The sequence below is a fragment of the Phyllobates terribilis genome, unplaced genomic scaffold (genome assembly GCF_046119375.1).
Source record: "Phyllobates terribilis strain yellow unplaced genomic scaffold, ASM4611937v1 Scaffold_1__5_contigs__length_1240528914, whole genome shotgun sequence".
In the NCBI taxonomy this organism is placed as follows: domain Eukaryota; kingdom Metazoa; phylum Chordata; class Amphibia; order Anura; family Dendrobatidae; genus Phyllobates; species Phyllobates terribilis.
Window position 1 is genome coordinate 271,440,917 of NW_027362761.1, and position 19,981 is coordinate 271,460,897.

At 41.2% G+C, this 19,981-nt stretch overlaps 1 protein-coding gene across 1 annotated transcript in view; it reads left to right on the forward strand.

Annotated features, from left to right (window-relative positions):
* Positions 1-19,290, forward strand: part of MYO1H (myosin IH) — a 223,288-nt gene extending 203,998 nt beyond the window's left edge. Inside the window, exons 29-32 of the mRNA XM_073672594.1 lie at positions 4,546-4,616; positions 7,544-7,641; positions 10,498-10,594; positions 17,221-19,290. Of these exons, the coding sequence (XP_073528695.1) occupies positions 4,546-4,616; positions 7,544-7,641; positions 10,498-10,594; positions 17,221-17,244 (290 nt within the window). The 3' untranslated portion in view covers positions 17,245-19,290. The remainder of the gene's footprint in view (positions 1-4,545; positions 4,617-7,543; positions 7,642-10,497; positions 10,595-17,220) is intronic.
* The last annotated feature ends 691 nt before the right edge of the window (positions 19,291-19,981 follow it).

The window sequence follows — 19,981 nt, forward strand, 5'->3', positions numbered from 1 at the left end:
TTGTGTATTCCATTTGCACAACAGCATGTGAAATTGATTGTCAATCAGTGTTGCTTCCTAAGTGGACAGTTTGCTTTCAGAGAAGTTTGATTTACTTGGAGTTATATTCTGTTGTTTAAGTGTTCCCTTTATTTTTTTTGAGCAGTGTATGATAGAACCTGGAAAAAGTTCCTGACTTGTTCAGGAGAAAGACTGGGTGAGGAGATTCTGGTTAAATCTATCCTAGAATTTCTCCAAAAAGGGTTAGAGCTTGAGTTATCCACTAGCACTCTTAGGCCACGGCCCCACTATCATTATTTGGTCAGTATTTTTTTCTCAGGAGTGGGAGCCAAAACCAGGTGAAGAACAATCAGAGAAACAAGTGCACCAATTCTGCATTTATCACCCACTCCTGGTTTTGTCTCCCACTCCTGAGAAAAAATACTGACCAAATACTGATAGTGGGGCTGTGGACTTAAAGTACAAATCTCCCCCTTAGGGGCGTTGTATAACTGCGACCTAGCTGGCAACGGATGGATAATTAGATTTATTAAAGCATGTGATCGGTCCAAGACCGAACCCTAGTCCAAAGATTCCATCTTCGGATCTGAACCTGGTGCTGGAGGTGTTAGCCAACTCCCCCTTTGAACCGTTAAAAGGTCTCAACTGTTAAAAATCTTACCTTTAAGACAGTGATTGTTTGGCACTGACTTCAGCCTGCAAAGTCAGTGATATCCAGACCTTATCAGTTAATACCCCTTTTACGCAGATTTTTAATGATAGAGTTATTCTAAGACTAGATCCAGCCTACCTTCCAAAAATAGCCATGAAATTCCATAGGAGTCAGGAGATTATTCTTTCCTCCTTTTGCACTAACCCCAGGAACACAAAGAAGGAAGAATTTCACACTCTGGATGTTAGGAGGTTCTTGATAAATTACATAGCGGCAACAAAACCATGGCGAAAGAGGCAGTCGTTGTTTGTTTCCTTCCAGGGCTGAGGAAAGGACTGAAAGTCTCAAGAGGTACCCTAGTGAGGGATTAGGGAAGCCATTAAGGTAGCCTACTCCTCTAGTGGTAGTTCTGTCCCAGAGAACAAAAAGGCTCATTCTACTAGAGCGGTCGCAACTTCCTGGGCAGTGAAAGTGGAGGTGTCTATCGACTAGATATGTAAGGTGCCAATATGGTTCTCTCCTTCAACTTTCTGTAAACCCTACATGCTTGATCTGACCTCCTCTGCTCATCTTTCCTTTTGGAGAAGGGTTCTACACACGGTGGCCCCTCCCTGAGGTGAATTTGTTTCTTTGTAAATGTCTCATGTGGTGCAGTCATGAGGGAAAGGAAAAGACAAAATTACTTAATGGGATTTTCCAGAGCCCATGACAAAAATGTTATAGTTTTTTGACAATTTATTTTTTTCACAGTGTTCACTGAAGGGGTTAACTAGCGTGACAGTTTTATAGATCAGGATGTTCTGGACACGGCGATGGCAAACATGCGAACTTTTTTGTTTGTTTTTTTTTTCATAAATATACGTATTTATTGTTAGAATTTTTTTTTTCAAATACTTTTACGATTTTTTTTTTAAACTTTTTCACTTAGTCCCTCTTTAGAAATTTAACTTTAATTACTCTGATCACTGGTATCATGCATTGCAATGCACCAGCACTACAATGCATTATACCTGTCAGTGTTACACTGACAACAGCCTCTTAGACCATGCTCCTGGCATGGTCTAAGCAGGCCACCGTTGCTGGCAGACCTGGAGGTTGCCATGACGACCATCGAGTCACCATTACAACCATAGGGTCGCCATGACGACCATCGAGCCCTCGCAATGATGTCGCCGGGGCCTTCCTCTCCTAGCCTTTTTAAATGTTGCAATCGATATGCATTGCGGCATTTAGGGGGTTAAACAGCCGTGGGCGGCGCAGGCATAGCTCCTGTGCCACCACGATCGCCATGACGTACCTGTACGTCATCGGTCGGGAACCCAACCATGACATATAGGTACGTAAAATATCATGAAGGGGATTAATACCTCTTTGGGGCTTTGGAGTGTGGTGTGCAAGAAAATGTAATATTCTTAGGTATTTTATTGTTGCACTGCCAAAACATTTATTTTGTCATGGCTAAAAAATAAGCGTTGCCTCATGATTACCTATTTACTATTTTCATCATATATTGTGAATGAGATATTTTGGGTTTGGATTTGTCTGAATTTCCATCGTAGGACCCTTTGCAAGATTGGGACCCTGTGTAGGGCTAGGCACATCATTTAAAACATTTTTTCAAACAAAAATTCAGGGCTTCCATTTTGTGCCTTGACTGATGTGAATTCCCTTTGTAGGTCCCTGCACAGGACTAGGGAATATAAAATGCTGTGTTATTTTTTTGTCAGCAACTCACTTGTTTCGAGAGAGTAATCGAACCAAGAATTGATCTCTGAGTATATGTTTCCTGTGGTCTGGACTCCGTGGTAGACACTAATCAACATACAAAGTTGATTGACAATGACAAAAAAAAATTGATGGTCACCCTTACATTCTGGCCTCTGCGTGCATAGTTGATAAAATGCCTGGTCAAAACAGGTTTCGGGGGACCACAGTCCTAGGCAGTTGAATTCTTAGTAGGCCACTACACAGGAAATTTTCAGTCTTTCTCCTTAATGTAAAGGCAGAACGGTCTGCCTGATTTCAAATGACTGAAGCAGATAATTGTTGGACATTTTTTAATTTTAAAAAGCATGAAAAGTCTGTCGGTGTAGTGTTATAAATGGGCTTTTGGATGCCACTAGTTACCACCCATCTATACGGCGAGGTCACTTTGACATTACTAGGCTGTGTTTGACAAAGGAGCTTAAAATGGTTTCAGTACAGTACTAGGAGACCTCAGAGTGTTACACACCTTTTCAGTGAAAATGGATGCTTTGCAGTAAGTGAAATTTGCTGCTATCATTTTTTTTTGTAAAAAAAATTGGCAAAGCTGGAGAATTTAATTTTAAAAGATTCATCATCTGTAGTTCTTAGTCTCCTTTTCTGGGGAAGAGATTTGGATAATGACTTTCTAAATGGCAGCCACATCCTCTGCTCAGCAAAATTTGCTCTCCTGTACTGTGTGCCCTACATGTCCTAGCACTGCTGTGTCAGAAGACATTTGCTAATAGGTACAGTAGTACTAGTAGTAAGTGCTTTTTCCAGCTACTAGGATAGGGTGGGCTGATTGTACGGTAAACTTCAATATAATGTAATCATGCAATTACCATATAATATGACTATATAAGAGCCAATACCTTTACACCATGACTACCTATTACTACCACATGGTGATTTTGAAATAACATTACCATTTTATTACTGTATAAGTGAATACAGTTTAAGAATCTGCAGTGACTTTAAACATTTTCCCTAATGTCTGTAATCATTCACTTTCCCTTTTCTTTTCCATCTGATGCAGACCACCACAACAACTTCTCCAAAGTATGACTTGTTTTTGCAGTGTGCTGCTCAGACATATTTGTTTCCTCTCTTTTTCAGCATTTTCAACCTTCTTACTCACTACCTACACACATTTCCCACACTGCTGTCTTTGTAACAGTACCACAGTGTTTTCCAATGTTGTGCTTGCTCCTGTTTAAGGTACCGCCATATTTATAGTTAATACCAAACTCATTGACAGATACTGCTGAGGTTGATAATAGTGCACCCCATAGAGTACAAATTAGTCCTTCTTTAGTGCCCCCAACACAGGAATAGTGTCCTTACAGACTCACACCGTAACAGTGACCCCTTAATGTCCTACGCTTATGGAAGTGCCTCTTTACCACAACCTAAAAAGTAATGATGCCCTTCTGTAGCCTCCTCAAATAAATAGTGCCTCTACATTGCCCCTGAACAGTTATAGTGCCCTCTTAAAGCCCCCCAAAAGTAATAGCACTACTTTAGTGGCTCTCATAAAGCGATAGTGCCTCCACACAGTTGGTGCCCCCACGCAGTAAATAATTGCTCACCTAACCCTGTTCACAGGATCAACAGAGCAGCTCTGACTACATGCCTCTTCTGTCTTGTGGCCTGCTCCGTTAGTGGCATTACCTAGGTGGGCAGAATGACATCACTGAATTGGGCAGGTCTGTGTCGAGTGCCAAGAGCCCGGTAGGTCCTGGCTGCTCAACATTTGAGATTATATGGTGGCACAACTCAAGAAGCCGATGGCTTCCCGCTCCATTATAGTAAATGATCTTCAATTGTGTCGTAAAGAATGCAAATACAGTTGAAAAGGGAGCAGAGCATAAGAGGATTCATTTAACTGAGTAAAAAGTTTAAGTCTATTTAACTATTTCACTCACCTAAATAAAGCAACCTTGCCTTCAGTGACAGGATTGCATATCATATAGAAATAACAGGAGGTGCAAGCCTTGAACTGCAGTAACAAATAATTACACAATTTTGCCTTTATAATCACTGGTATAAAGAAAAGGATGGTATTCAGTGGCATAATGGTAACTGTAATTATGTGAATTTAAATGAATATAAAATGATTACATTAATCATAATCTATATTTTTCTAGAAATATCTGTCAGTAACTTGAGTGACGGATTCTTAGTCATCCACGTATCTCCAGAAGACAAAAAGCAGAAGGTAAAAAATAATTCTGGTTATCACAACCTTATGAGCACAACCTTGCATGTGGAAATTATTATTATTATTATTTTTTTATTTTTTTTTTATAAAGTGGAGTATTTTTGCAAATACTATAGGGCAGGTTTATCAAAACGGTGTGAAAGAATAACTGTTGTGTATTCACACGAGGAAACAAGCAGCAGATTGTCGGCTGATCAGATTGTTTATGTGGACAATTATTGTTGTCCAGCACATTTTTAACCTGTGATGTGCTGCTGACGACATGCATTCGGTATGGGGACAGAACTATTGACCATCTAAAGCAGGGATGTGAAACTCAAATACACTGAGAGCCAAAATTAAAAACTAGGACAAAGTCGTGGGCCAACCTTGATATTTATTAAAAAAAATGTCTATAATTGAGAAAGTTTTCCTTATCCTCAAATATAAAGATGAAACTTTTCATGTGGAAACGAAAGGGCTTGTCCCATGAACAAAGTACATTTTATCAATAGATCCTAGAATAAAATTAGAACATAATCACAAATGAAGCATACTGGAATAATATAATATGTTATGCAAGAGCAGTAAAAAGCATATGGCCCAATGGCCTCGTTTAAATATGTAACAACAAATGAAAAAAACCCTTGAATTAATAAGTGTTACAGATAATAAAGTATCATGCCAACAAAAGTGTCCCCAAACACAGTATGATACCCCATAGTGAATTCCTCCACAGTACCCTCTATACACGGTATGATGACCCTACTGTACCCCCCAGCAAAGTATGGCGACCCATCACAGTATGATGCCCCAACTGTGATCCCCACATATTATAATGGGCCCCACATAGCCCTCCATACAGAATAATTGGCCCCACATAGTCCTCCATACAGAATAATTGGCCCCACATAGCCCTCCATACAGAATAATGGGCCCCACATAGCCCTCCATACAGAATAATGGGCCCCACATAGCCCTCCATACAGAATAATTGGCCCCACATAGCCCTCCATACAGAATAATGCGCCCCACATAGCCCTCCATACAGAATAATGGGCCCCACATAGCCCTCCATACAGAATAATGGGCCCCACATAGCCCTCCATACAGAATAATGGGCCCCACATAGCCCTCCATACAGAATAATGGGCCCCACATAGCCCTCCATACAGAATAATGGGCCCCACATAGCCCTCCATACAGAATAATGGGCCCCACATAGCCCTCCATACAGAATAATGGGCCCCACACAGCCCTCCATACAGAATAATGGGCCCCACATAGTCCTCCTTGGAGTATAATGGCCCTGCATAGTCCTTCATACAGTATAATGGGCCCCACATAGTCCTTCATACAGTATAATGACCCCACATAGACCTCCATACTGAATAATGGGCCCCACATAGTCCTCCATACAGAATAATGGGCCCCACATAGCCCTCCATACAGAATAATGGGCCCATATAGTCCTCCATATAGAATACTGGGGCCCACATAGTCCTCCATACAGAATAATGGGCCCCACATAGCCCTCCATATAGTATAATGGGCCCCACATAGCCCTCCATACAGAATAATCGGGCCCACATAGCCCTCCATACAGAATAATGGGGCCCACATATCCCTCCATACAGAATAATGGGGCCCACATAGCCCTCCATACAGAATAATGGGCCCCACATAGCCCTCCATACAGAATAATGGGCCCCACATAGCCCTCCATATAGTATAATGGGCCCCACATAGCCCTCCATACAGAATAATGGGGCCCACATAGCCCTCCATACAGAATAATGGGCCTCACATAGCCCTCCATACAGTATAATGGGCCCCACATAGTCCTCCATACAGAATAATGGGGCCCACATAGCCCTCCATACAGAATAATGGGCCTCACATAGCCCTCCATACAGAATAATGGGGCCCACATAGTCCTCCATACAGAATAATGGGGCCCACATAGCCCTCCATACAGAATAATGGGCCTCACATAGCCCTCCATACAGAATAATGGGGCCCACATAGCCCTCCATACAGAATAATGGGCCTCACATAGCCCTCCATACAGTTTATGGGCCCACATAGCCCTCCATACAGTATAATAGGCCCCACATAGGTTCTCCATACAGAATAATGGGCCCCACATAGTCCTCCTTGGAGTATAATGGCCCCGCATAGTCCTTCATACAGTATAATGGCCCCACACAGTCCTTCATACAGTATATTGGCCCCCACATAGTCCTCCATACAGAATAATGGCCCCACACAGTCCTTCATACAGTATAATGGCCCCACATAGTCCCAAGTGTCACCTTGAGGGCTAGATTTGGCCCACGGGCCAGAGTTTGATATGTGTGATCTAAAGAGAAGCTGTCACCTAGGATAATGCTATTTACCTGTAGATATAGGGTTAATCTTCAGGTAAATATAATGCTGCCTTGCCGCCTTACTGAAAGTGCGGCTATCAGGAGAGACTAGTCACCGCTCTCTATATTGTCAGTGGTGGCTTTAAGCACACCCTGGCACTTTGACAGCTTGCTTTGCACAGATACGGTGCAGAGCCAGTTCTAAATCAAAGTGCTGGGGCGTGTTTAAAGCCCATGCATGTCCCCATGACTGGAAGCCAGCGGCTCCCAAGAGGAAATAAGTGAATTTTCTCCCAATAGCCACACTTTCAGTGAGGCGGCCAGGCAGCATTGTAACACTATTTACATGCAGATTACCCTATATCTGCAGGTAAATAGCGTTTTCAGAGGTGATAGGTTCCCTTTGAGACATAATTATAAAGTGAAACTGAACTCAAGTTCAGTAGAAGATGAAAGCAAAAAAAATAAAATAGTAAAAGTGCTGTTAACAGAAAATTTCCAATTTAACAATATTTTGAACAAAATTTCTTGCGGAGAAAAACTTACCGTACATATTTTTTGTATTTTTAAATACAGGGTGATGTGGTATTACAATGTGACCATATTTTTGAGTTGATCACCAAGCTGTCCATGCTGGCTTCTAAACAAGATGCGGTCAACATATGCAAAGGATGGTAATATATGAAAAATGCCAAAATATCTGTATACTTACTGTCTGCCCTGAGTGGAGCTGCTGGGTGTAACAAACGCAAAAATGGATTTATTTTATTAAAAAAACAAAAACACATAACAAGGCTGACAGGATGGGACTTTCTTTTACAACCCCTGGCAAAAATTATGGAATCACCGGGCTTGGAGGATGTTCATTCAGTTGTTTAATGTTGTTGAGAAAAAGCAAATCACAGACATGGCACAAAACTAAATTAATTTCAAATGGCAACTTTAGGTCTTTAAGAAACACTAAAAGAAACCAAGATTAAAAAGGTGGTACTCAGTAAGGGTAATTTTTTTCAGACCAAGCAGAGGGAAAAAATTATGGAATCACTCAATTCTGAGGAAAAAATTATGGAATCACCCTGTAAATTTTCATTTCCAAAACTAACACCTGCATCAAATTAGATCTGCTTGTTAGTCTGCATCTAAAAAGGAGTGATCACACCTTGGAGAGCTGTTGCACCAAGTGGACTGATATGAATCATGGCTCCAACACGAGAGATGTCAACTGAAACAAAGGAGACGATTATCAAACTCTAATAAGAAGGTAAATCATCACGCAATGTTGCAAAAGATGTTGGTTGTTCACAGTCAGATGTGTCAAAAATCTGGACCAAATACAAACAACATGGGAAGGTTGTTAAAGGCAAACATACTGGTAGACCAAGGAAGACATCAAAGTGTCAAGACCGGAAACTTAAAGCAATATGTCTCCAAAACAGGAAATGCACAACAAAACAAATGAGGAACAAATGGGAGGAAACTGGAGTCAATGTCTGTGACTGAACTGTAAGAAACCGCCTAAAGGAAATGGGATTTACATACAGAAAAGCTAAACATAAGCCATCATTAACACCTAAACAGAAAAACGGTTACAATGGGCTAAGGAAAAGCAATCGTGGACTGTGGATGACTAGATGAAAGTCATATTCAGTAATGAATCGCGAATCTGCATTGGGCAAGGTGATGATGCTGGAACTTTTGTTTGGTGCCATTCTAATGAGATTTATAAAGATGACTGCATGAAGAGAACATGCAAATTTCCAGTCATTGATGATATGGGGCTGCATGTCAGGTAAAGGCACTGGGGAGATGGCTGTCATTACATCTTCTATAAATGCCCAAGTTTACATTGATATTTTGGACAGTTTTCTTATCCCATCAATTGAAAGGATGTTTGGGGATGATGACATAATTTTTCAAGATGATAATGCATCCTGCCATAGAACAAAAACTGTGAAAACATTCCTTGAAAGAAGACACATAAGGTCAATGTCATGGCCTGCAAATAGTCCGTATCTCAATCCAATTGAAAATCTTTGGTGGAAGTTGAAGAAAATGGTCCATGACAAGGCTCCAACCTGCAAAGCTGATCTGGCAACAGCAATCAGAGAAAGTTGGAGCCAGATAGATGAAGAGTACTGTTTGTCACTCATTAAGTCCATGCCTCAGAGACTGCAAGCTGTTATTAATGCCAGAGGTGGTGCAACAAAATACTAGTGATGTATTGGAGTGTTCTTTTGTATGTTTGTTTTTCATGATTCCATAATTTTTTCCCTCTGCTTGGTCTAAAAAAAATTACCCTTACTGAATAACACATTTTAAATCTTGATTTCTTTTAGTGTTTCTTAAAGCCCTAAAGTTGCCATTTGAAATGACTTTAGTTTTGTGCCATGTCTGTGATCTGCTTTTTTTCAACAACATTAAACAACTGAATGAACATCCTCCGAGCCCGGTGATTCCATAATTTTTGCCAGGGGTTGTAGATACTCCACTTGGAGGTCTTAGCTGCTCAGCTCCAAGCAGTCTATGGAGTTGATTCAAGACTGCCATAGTGCACACCCATGCTGCGCCAGTCTTGCTAGAGTAGAAGATGAGGCGCACACCACTTAAAGAATGCAGTGCCTCTTCTCAGTGGCGGACTGGACAAGGTCTAGGACTGAAGTAGCATTTCTAATGTACAAATTGCCTGCCCTTTTGATTAATTTGATGGGCGGGATAAATTTGATGTGTAATTATGATTACATGTTAAAATGGTGCCTTGTCAACAACAATGTTTGCACTAATGGCAGGCAGGGCTTTTTGTAGGTGTGCCCTTACAGATACCCATTTTATAGGCATAATGTAATGGCATTCAGTGTATTGATATACCTATGCATTATAGTTAAAAATTTAAAGGAAACCTGTCACCTGCAAAAATGGCATTTACCTGAAATATACTGGTAATCTGCAAGCAAATTGTGATTTGATCATGTTTGGCAGTGTAACAGGAACAGCGGCTACAAGTAGAAAATTAAGTTTTCTTTTCCCTGCAGCCGCTCGGGTTCCAGTCATCGGAGCAGTGCAGGGAGTTGTTAAAGTCACAACGCACTACAGTTAGCGGGCTGTTATCACTTCCCCTACACCTCAACTGCGTATATAGCGATTTTGTTGCTGAAAGGTTCCCGTTAAAGTCTGTAATTGGCTTTGTCATTAGGGGGTTTAAAGGGCTTCACTTACCTCCACATGGGGAGGTAAGCACAGCTGGTGACATCTTGTCTACATGTATTTTCCAGCTTGCTTGTGTAAGAGGCAAGAGGAGAGACGTGCGATACCTGCACCAGACACAGGTAAGCCAGCTGGTATATGTAGGTACTACGTCGCTGGCTATGCTCACCTCCTGATGCACAAGTGAGTGGAGACAGACTACACCTTTAAGGCAAAATGCTGCAGTTGCTACTAGTTCATCACTGACTATTTTACATTTCATATCCTATCTGCTATTCTAGAATAAAAATATATTTCATTATAATGCATTACTATTTTTTACTTCGTAGCATCAAGTTTTACTTTCAAAACAAGACTGCAGTGATTGATTTCACAACAGCCGCGGAGTCCCAGGTGTACAAGGCCAAGAATGGGCACCTCACTGTGGTAAGCTACACATGGGAAGTCACTCCTCATTGTCGTGTTTCTTGAGGAACAGCAGCATTATGCCCCTTTTTGGACTGAACTTCACATAAAGGCATAATTGAAGCTTTAAAGGGCTTGTCACATCATAGAGAGCCCCTTTAATATTTACTGCTGTTAGAGTGATGGGCTGATTGCTAAAGTTCGACTCCATAGATCCTGTACAGTAAGTTGATAAATTCCCTGTGCATAGGCCACTACAAGAAAATGTACTGTTACAGTCATGGCTGAAAGTGTTGGCAACCTTGAAATTGTTGCAGGACATTAAGTATTTATCCTAGAATTTTTCTGCAATTACACATGTTTAGTTATACACGTTTATTTCCTTTGTGTGTATTGGAACAACACAAAAAAAAAAAAAAGATAAAAAGGCAAATTGGACATAACTTCACACAAAACCCAAAAGATGGGCCAGACAAAATTGTTAGCACCTTTCCAAAATTGTGGGTAAACAACTTAGTTTCAAGCATGTGATGTTCAAACTCACCTGTGGCAAGTATCAGGTGTGGGCAATATGAAAATGACACCTGAAATCAGAGAAAAAGGGGAGAAATTGACTCAATCTTTGCATTGTGTGTCTGTATGTGCCACAGTAAGCATGGAGAACAGAAAGAGGAGAAGAGAACTTGTCTGAGGACTTGAGAAGCAAAATTGTTGAACAATATCAAGAATCTCAAGGTTACAAGTCCATCTCCAGAGATCTTGATATTCCTTTGTACACTGTGCGCAACATAATCAAGAAGTTTGCAATCTATGGTACTGTAACTAATCTACGTGGACGGCAGAGAAAAATTGATGAAGAGTTGCAACGCATGATAGTCCGGGATGGTGGATAAGCAGCCTTAACCCCTTTATAACCCAAGGTGGTTTGCACGTTAATGACCAGGCCAATTTTTACAATCCTGACCACTGTCACTTTATGAGGTAATAACTCTGGAACACTTCAACGGATCCCACTGATTCTGAGACTGTTTTTTCGTGACATATTGTACTTCATGATTGTGGTAAAATTTATTCGATATCACTTGCGTTTATTTGTGAAAAAAAAACGGAAATTTGGCGAAAATTTTGCAATTTTCAAAATTTGAATTTTTATGCCCTTAAATCAGAGAGATATGTCACACAAAATAGTTAATAAATAACATTTCCCACATGTCTACTTTACATCAGCACAATTTTGGAACCAAATTTTTTTTTTTACTAGGGAGCTATAAGGGTTAAAAGTTGACCAGTGATTTCTCATTTTTCCAACAAAATTTACAAAACCATTTTTTTAGGGACCACATCATATTTGAAGTCACTTTGAGGGGTCTTTATGACAGAAAATACCCAAAAGTGACACCATTCTAAAAACTGCACCCCTCAAGGTGCTCATAACCACATTCAAAAACTTTATTAACCCTTCAGGTGCTTCACAGGAATTTTTGGAATGTGGAAGAAAAAAATTAACATTTAACTTTTTTCACAAAAATGTTACTTTAGACCCAATTTTTTTCATTTTCGCAGGGGTAACGGGAAAAAATGGACCCCAAAATTTGTTGTGCAATTTCCCCTGGGCACGCAGATACCCCATATGTGGGGAAAAACCACTGTATGGGCACACGGCAGGGTTTGGAAGGGAAGGAGCCCTATTTGACTTTTTGAATTTAAAATTTGCTTGAATAATTAGCAGACTCCATGTTGCATTTGGGGAGTCCCTGATGTGCCTAAACAGTGGAAACCCCCCACAAGTGACACCATTTTGGAAACTAGACCCCTCAGGGAACTTATCTAGATGTGTGGTGAGCACCTTGAACCCCCAGGTGCTTCACAGAAGTTTATAACATTGAGCCGTAAAAATAAAATTTTCAAATTTTTCCCACAAAAATGTTTTTCAGCCCCCAATTTTGCATTTTCATAAGGGTAACAGGAAAAATTCCACCATGCAGTTTGTTGTGCAATTTCTCCCGAGTAAGCAGATACCCCATATGTGAGGGAAAACCACTGTTTGGGCACACGGCAGGGTTTGGAAGGGAAAGAGCGTCATTTGACTTTTTGATTGAAAAATTTGCTTGAATAATTAGCGGACGCCATGTTGCGTTTGGAGAGCCCCTGATGTGCCTAAACAGTGGAAACCCCCCACAAGTGACACCATTCTGGAAACTAGACCCCTCAGGGAACTTATCTAGATGTCTGGTGAGCACCCTGAACCCCCAAGTCCTTTACAGAAGTTTATAACATGGAGCCGTGAAAATGAAAAAATCAAACTTTTTCCACAAAAATTATGTTTTAGCCCCAATTTTTTTATTTTCACAAGGGTAAGAGGAGAAAATGGACCCCAAAAACTTTTTTGCAATTTCTCCTGAGTACGCCAATACCCCATATGTGGGAAAAATACAGTGTTTGGGTGCACGGCAGAGTTCAGAAGGGAAGGAGCACTGTGTGACTTTGTGAACGCAAAATTGTCTGGAATCGAGAGCGGACGCCATGTCGCGTTTGAAGAGCCCCTGATGTGCCTAAATAGTGGAAACCCCCCCACAAGTGACTTCATTTTGGAAACTACACCCCTCAAGGATTTTATCAAGGGGTATAGTGAACATTTTGAACCCAGAGGTACTACACAGAATTTGATAACATTAGGTCATCATATTGAATAAGTTGTCATTAGTCTTGAGTGCAAGTGCTCGCTACTTGAGTTTGCATCGGGTACTCAGGTATGCACCATGTATCATGGGTGCTCAAGTGACATTCTCGAGTCCCCGCCCGCATGTTTCACGGTTATTAGACATCCAAAAAAACCATGCGGGGATCGCTCGCGCATGGCAGGCAATCCCGCGAGGTTTTTTTGGCCGCGAAGCATATGGGGCGGAGACTCGAGCATGTCACTCGAGCACCCACGATACTCAATGCATACCCGAGCACCCGATGCAAACTCAAGTAGCGAGCACTTGCGCTCAACATTAGTTGCCTTATCGTCATCTTTTTTTTTTTACTTTTGAAAAAAATCCCAACCCTAACCCCAACCCCAACCCTAGCACAACCCTAACCCGAGAGTTTATTTTTTACGCCGTTCCTCATGTGGTATAAGTGATTAGACGACTTTATTCTTCCGGTCGGTGCGACTACAGCGATACCAGAATCATATCGGGTTTTTATGACTGACAGCTGTCACACACTAAAAGATGCATTTTTTTTTGTAAAATCTAGTTTTTGCATCGCCATATTTTGAGAGCTATAATTTTTCCATATTTTGCCCGACAGTCATGTGACGGCTTGTTTTTTGCGGGATGAGTTGACGTTTTTATTGGTGCCATTTTCAGGCACGTGACATTTTTTGATCGCTTTCTATTCTGATTTTTGGGAGGCAGAATAAACAAAAAACAACAATTCAGGAATTGTTTTTTTTTTTTATTCTGCTCCGCGTGTGGTAATATTGATAAGGCAGCTTTATTCTTCAGGTCAGCATGTTTACAGCGGTGCCACATTTATATCGTTTTTCTATGTTTTGGTGCTTTTACATAAAAGCAATTTTATCAAAAAAATTATTTTTTTGCATCGCTTTATTCTGAGAGCTATAACTTTTTTTTTTTTTGGCTGATGGAGCTATATGGTGGCTTGTTTTTTGCGGGACGAGATGACGTTTTCAGCGGTACCATTTTTATTTATATTCGTCTTTTTGATCGCGTGTTATTCCATTTTTTGTTTGGCAGTATGATGATAAAGCATTGTTTTTTGCTTCGTTTTTTTTTTTTTCCGTGTTCACTGAAGGGGTTAACTAGTGGGACAATTTTATAGGTCAGGTCGCTCCGGACGCGGCGATACCAAATATGTGTACTTTTGTTTTTTTTTTCATAATAATATTTATTGATGGGTACATTATATTTTTATTTTTGGTGGATTATTTATTTTTTTTATATTTTTACAATTTTTTTTATTTTTTCACTTTCTAACAGTTTTTTTACTTTTATACTTTGTCCCACTCTGGGACTTTCACTTTTTTTTATTCTGATCGCCTGCATAGCATAGGGATGAAGCACCATCCCTGTGCTATGCAGGCTGTCAGCGCTGCACAGGGAGAAGATAGTTTGGTCATGCAGTGCGCATGACAAAAAAATCTTCCTGCTGTCTGGCGACCCGGATGTTGTCATGACGACATCGGGTCGTCATGGCAACATCCGGGAAGCCGCGGCAGACAGCGCTGGAGGCCGGAAGAGGAGGTGAGTATTGCGATCACCTCCCCTTAGCCACCGCAATGCTGCGATCGACTTCGATCGCAGCATTGTGGGTGTTAATGTGCCGGGAGCCATGCGGGACCGCTCCCTGCACATAGTACCGGGTGTCAGCTGTGACAATCAGCTGACACTCAGCGGCGATCGCGCCTGCACAGCCTGTGTGCGCTCGAGATCGCAATGACGTATTAATACGGGTCAGGCTCTTAAAGCCCAGGGCACAGACGCGTATTAATACGTCATGGGCTTTAAAGGGGTTAATCAAGTTCCAAAGAAATTCAAGCTGTTCTGCAGGCTCAGGGGGCATCAGTGTCAGTGCAAACTATCCTTTGACATTTGAATGAAATGAAACGCAATGGCAGGAGACCCAGTAGGACCCCACTGCTGACACTGAGACATAAAAAAATTAGACTACATTTTGGCAAAATGTATGTGAGCAAGCCAAAATCCTTCTGGTCCATTTTTGGGGTTGTGTGTGAAATTATGTCCAATTTGCCTTTATTCCTGTTTTTTTGTGTTGTTCCAATACACACAAAGATAATAAACATGTATATAACAAAATGTGTAATTGCAATAATTTTCTGGGAGAAATACTTCATTTTCTGAAACAATTTCAAGGGTGCCAACACTTTTGGCCATGACTGTATCTCCAGACTTGCTTCCATTATTATGACTAAATATCTGCCTATAGTGGAGATGGAAAGAAGAAAGTCTTGAGAGGTCTGGAGAGTTAAGGCCCCGTCACACTTAGCGACGCTACAGCGATCCCGACAACGATACGACCTGTCAGGGATCGTTGCTGCGTCGCTATGTGGTCGCTGGTGAGATGTCAAACAGTCAGATCTTCCCAACGACGCAGCAACGATACGGCGACCCGTAGTGACCTGTATAACGATGCAACGCAAATGCACGCCTATGTGTCTCAGTTCTGAGTCGCCAACGAGATCGTTGGTAAGGTGTCAAACACACCGCTGCATGCTACCCAGCTTGACCTCAACGATCTAAAAATGGTTCAGGCCATTTCGACACGACCAGCGATCTCACAGCAGGGGCCTGGTTGCTGCTATGTGTCAAACGTAGCGAGATCGCTGCTGAGGTCACTGATGCGTCACAAAACTTGTGACTCAGCAGCAATCTCACTTAGTCTGACGTGGGCTTTACATGTGGAGCAGTATCAGATTAGGCCAGCGATGCATGCAAGGGATAGGTTGTGGCCTGCCTTGTATGTGTATTTACTCACTGGGTGATGAGTAACCTGTAAATGGATCTGTATGGCAGACACGTTAGAGCAGGGTTCCCCAAGTCCAGTCATCAAGGCCCACCAACACGCTACGTTTTCAGGATTACCTTAGTATTACACAGGCAATAATTCCATCCCCTACAAGGGCAATAATTCCATCACCTGTGTAATACTAAGGAAATCCTGAAAACATGATCTGTTGGTGGGCCTTGAGGACTGGAGTTGGGGAACACTGCGTTAGAGGACCGGGTGTAGATGTGGATTTACTGGGAAGAAGAGAAGATGATGGACTGGCTGGAAGGGTGCAAAAATGTCAGATGAATGGACACATGGGGGATGTTGCAGTTATCTCTAGGCAGGATATGCTGAGGACATGGAAAATCTTTTCTTGATCCCTAGTAAAAAGCAGAATCTAAAAGTGCTTGTGAATGGAAGTAGAGTTGTAGTATGAGGGGAATGTGTGACCTGAAGGACAGCTTATGTCATCCTGAGGTAGTGTGTATGCGACACTGAGGAAAATGTTGAGTAACTGAATGTGACAAATAGTTCTTGTAGAGGGGTAAAAATGGAATTATGGGAAAGATGAATTAATTTGGTTTTCTCTGTTCGCAGGGTGTTATCTTTCGCAGCATGCGCCATTACATGCCATTTTACATTTATAAATGCACCATATGGGACCATAGTCATTGCTTTGTTTGGTATTGTGCCGCTTATTGGACTGAACTTCACATAAAAGTCTGATTAAAGTGGTAACATGACAGAATGGCCCTTTAATACGAAAGTTGCTGCAATAATCAGCTGATGGCAGAAAATTTCAGCTCCTGCGGCCACTACAGGGAAAATTGACCAGAACACAAATTATTGCAAATGAATGACCGTCCATTTACCACATGGATAGGCTAAATCTGTGAAGACCACTGCTTGCTAGACAACCACAAGGGCTTAGAGGAGGGTCCCAAATAGGGGCTCACCCTCTATGATGCCCATGTATGAGTGCACAGAACGAGGTTGCCCTTTATCTATCCAGATAGGAGGTACAGGCTTGTCTTCTGCCTGTCTATGACCGTTCATTTTTCAAACCACAGTGCTTTCCCATATAGCTTGCACACTACATTGATCCTAACATTTGCTCTCTATTTCAGACATCGCAGAGGTTAAAATCCTAATGAAGAGTGGCACAATCTGTAGATGAAACCCATTACTAGGACTGGGCAGCAGGCGGTTAGATACCTAAGACATTACTATGTTACTAGCAGACGCCGTTTGGACTTGATGTACTGTACATTCATGCAGTCCTTCAATCCTGAAGAACTTCTCACTTACAATGAAGCTTGATTGTAAGCTGAAATGTCACTTTTTTTTTGTATATCGTCTTAAAAGTAAAGAAAAACCTATGGATGGAATATGCTGATGTCCAGAAATATTTTTTGGTGAATTTTGATGATTGGTTTGGACTGAGAAGTGACTCTGTCTGTTGTATTATTATAGGGAATCTGTCACAAGGCTTTTGCTACCTCATGATGAGCAGCATGATGTAGGGGTAGAAATCCTGATTCCAGCTATGTCATTTACTGGGCTGCTTGCTGTCATTTTCATAAAATCACTGTTTTATCTACTGCAGATCTAGCAGTTCTCTGAACGCTGAGCTCTGTAAAACCTCAACCACAACCCTGATTGGCAGATTTCTGTGTACACTATGCATAGGCATAAAGCAGCCAATCAGTGGCAGGGGCGGGGTTATACAGAGCTCATGAATATGGGACTACCTGGCAGCAGGTTTATTAGTCCTCTAGTGATAATCTCCTGTTGATAAAATAGAGATTTTAGCAAAACTACACTAAACAGCCTAGTAAGTGACACATCACTAGAATCAGGGTCTCTGTCCCTACATTATGATGCTCTCAGATTTGGTGGCAAAAAAACTGGTGACAGATTCAATTTAAGAAGTCGTAAGAGCGGCTTATACTTTGTTGGATTATTAGTATAAGTCACTGGAAAAAGAAGTGATAATAAACAGTTGTGTCATTAAACATCTTTAGCGCAAAACTAAAAATATACCACCAATCTAAAGATCATAGCAGTGGCAGAATGTCGTGGATGGATGTTCTTGTGATCCTTTTGAAATTCATGGTCCCATTTTCATTGGACGCATGAGTACACTAGCTTGAACTTTTTTGGGGTCAAAGGACTAACTACATCAATCAATCATTTACAGGATAGGTATTAAATGTATACATATCATGAGAATGGGGTACTGAAAACCCCTGTGTGAACGGGTGGGTGTGCATATTCCGCTAAATAAATGTGTAATCACTCGGGGGTCTGAATGCTGCCACCACCACCAATCCTGATGCCAGAGATCTCAACCTGTACAAATGGCGTGGTGATATGCATGCTCAGCCTCAGCCCCAATCACACAAATAGAGATCCCCACCATTGGGATCAGTGGGGGGTCCCAGTGTTCAGACCCCCAAATTACCATACATTTATCACCAATGCCTTGGACAGGTGAGAAATATTTGTTACGAAATCGCTTTAACTTTACTATTGAAGATTTTAACCAGATTTTGTGGACCGGCCAATGTAAAGATGAATAGTGCTATGTGTACCCATTTCTCACGCTGGTGTCTAGCAATGTAAACTTTCTCGCTAATATGATGACTGATAAATAAAGTAGAGGCGTATAGTACAAATCCCTACATGTAGAATAGCACTCTGATTTATACTACCCCGCAGAGGCTGAGTGAATAACGGCCTATGGATAGATATGACGCATTAGACAAACACTGCAAATGCAACTTAATCCAGTGGTTGTCAACCATAAGGCCCTTGTATTGTTGTGGAAGTACAACTCCCAGCCATGTAGCCATATATTTCTACTACTACAAGGCTTGCCACTCATACCAGGTTTTAAGCTAACCATATAGTCATTTGAAAGGAAATCTGTCATCAGATTTTCTTTATAAAAGCCATTGCAACCACATTCTCCAGCCTTTTAATACATTTCTAACAAGCCCTCTATTATCCCCCAGGTAGTGTCATACTTTATAAAAAAAAAAAAAAAAGCAATGAACTGGAATATAAGTGGATGCGCATGCAGCATGTAGGTGCATGTTCACACTGGCCACTAAACAGACAAAACCCAAGACAAAAACAAAGTGAGCAAATATCCTGCAGTGAATAAATAAATAGCAATAGTGCATGAACATAATATAGGGTACTTGGTTAACATAATTTTGATTAAAAAACGTAAAAGCCGTCCCACCACGTCATGGTGACCCTATTCGGGACGGTCCTAGCCTCTAGTATTAAAGTTTTACCATGTGTCTACTGACGCAAGTGTGAATCAGGGCCGAGAAGGACTGAGACCTGGTAATGTACACCCAGCAGTAGGGAGCTGTATAAATGTAATGTCCAGCTCAAAGAAAAGGGAGGCCATGCCCCTATCTGCACAGAGTGCAAAATCTGAAACAGAAAGCAAAAGCAATGAACTGGAATATAAATTGTCTGTTTAGTGGCCATGCACACCAACTTATATTCCAGCTCATTGCTTTTGGTTTTTGTTTCAGTTTGTGCACTCTGTGCAAATAAGGGTGTAGCCTCCCTTTTCTTTGAAAAAAAAACGTTTAAAAAGCTCCCTATGGCTGGGTGTCCATTAGTTGGGGCCTCAGTCCTTATGTCATTAGACACTTGGTAAGATTTTAAATACTAGAGGTTAGGACCGTTCTGAATAGGGTCACCGTGACGTGGTGGGACGGCTTTCACGTTTTTTTTAATCAAAATTATGTTAACCAAGTACCTCATATTATTTTCATGTATTATTGCTATTTATTTGCTGCAGGGTATTTGTTTTTGTCTTAAGAAAAGTTTAAAAGTTGTCCAGCGCTGCATTTTAATGTGCAC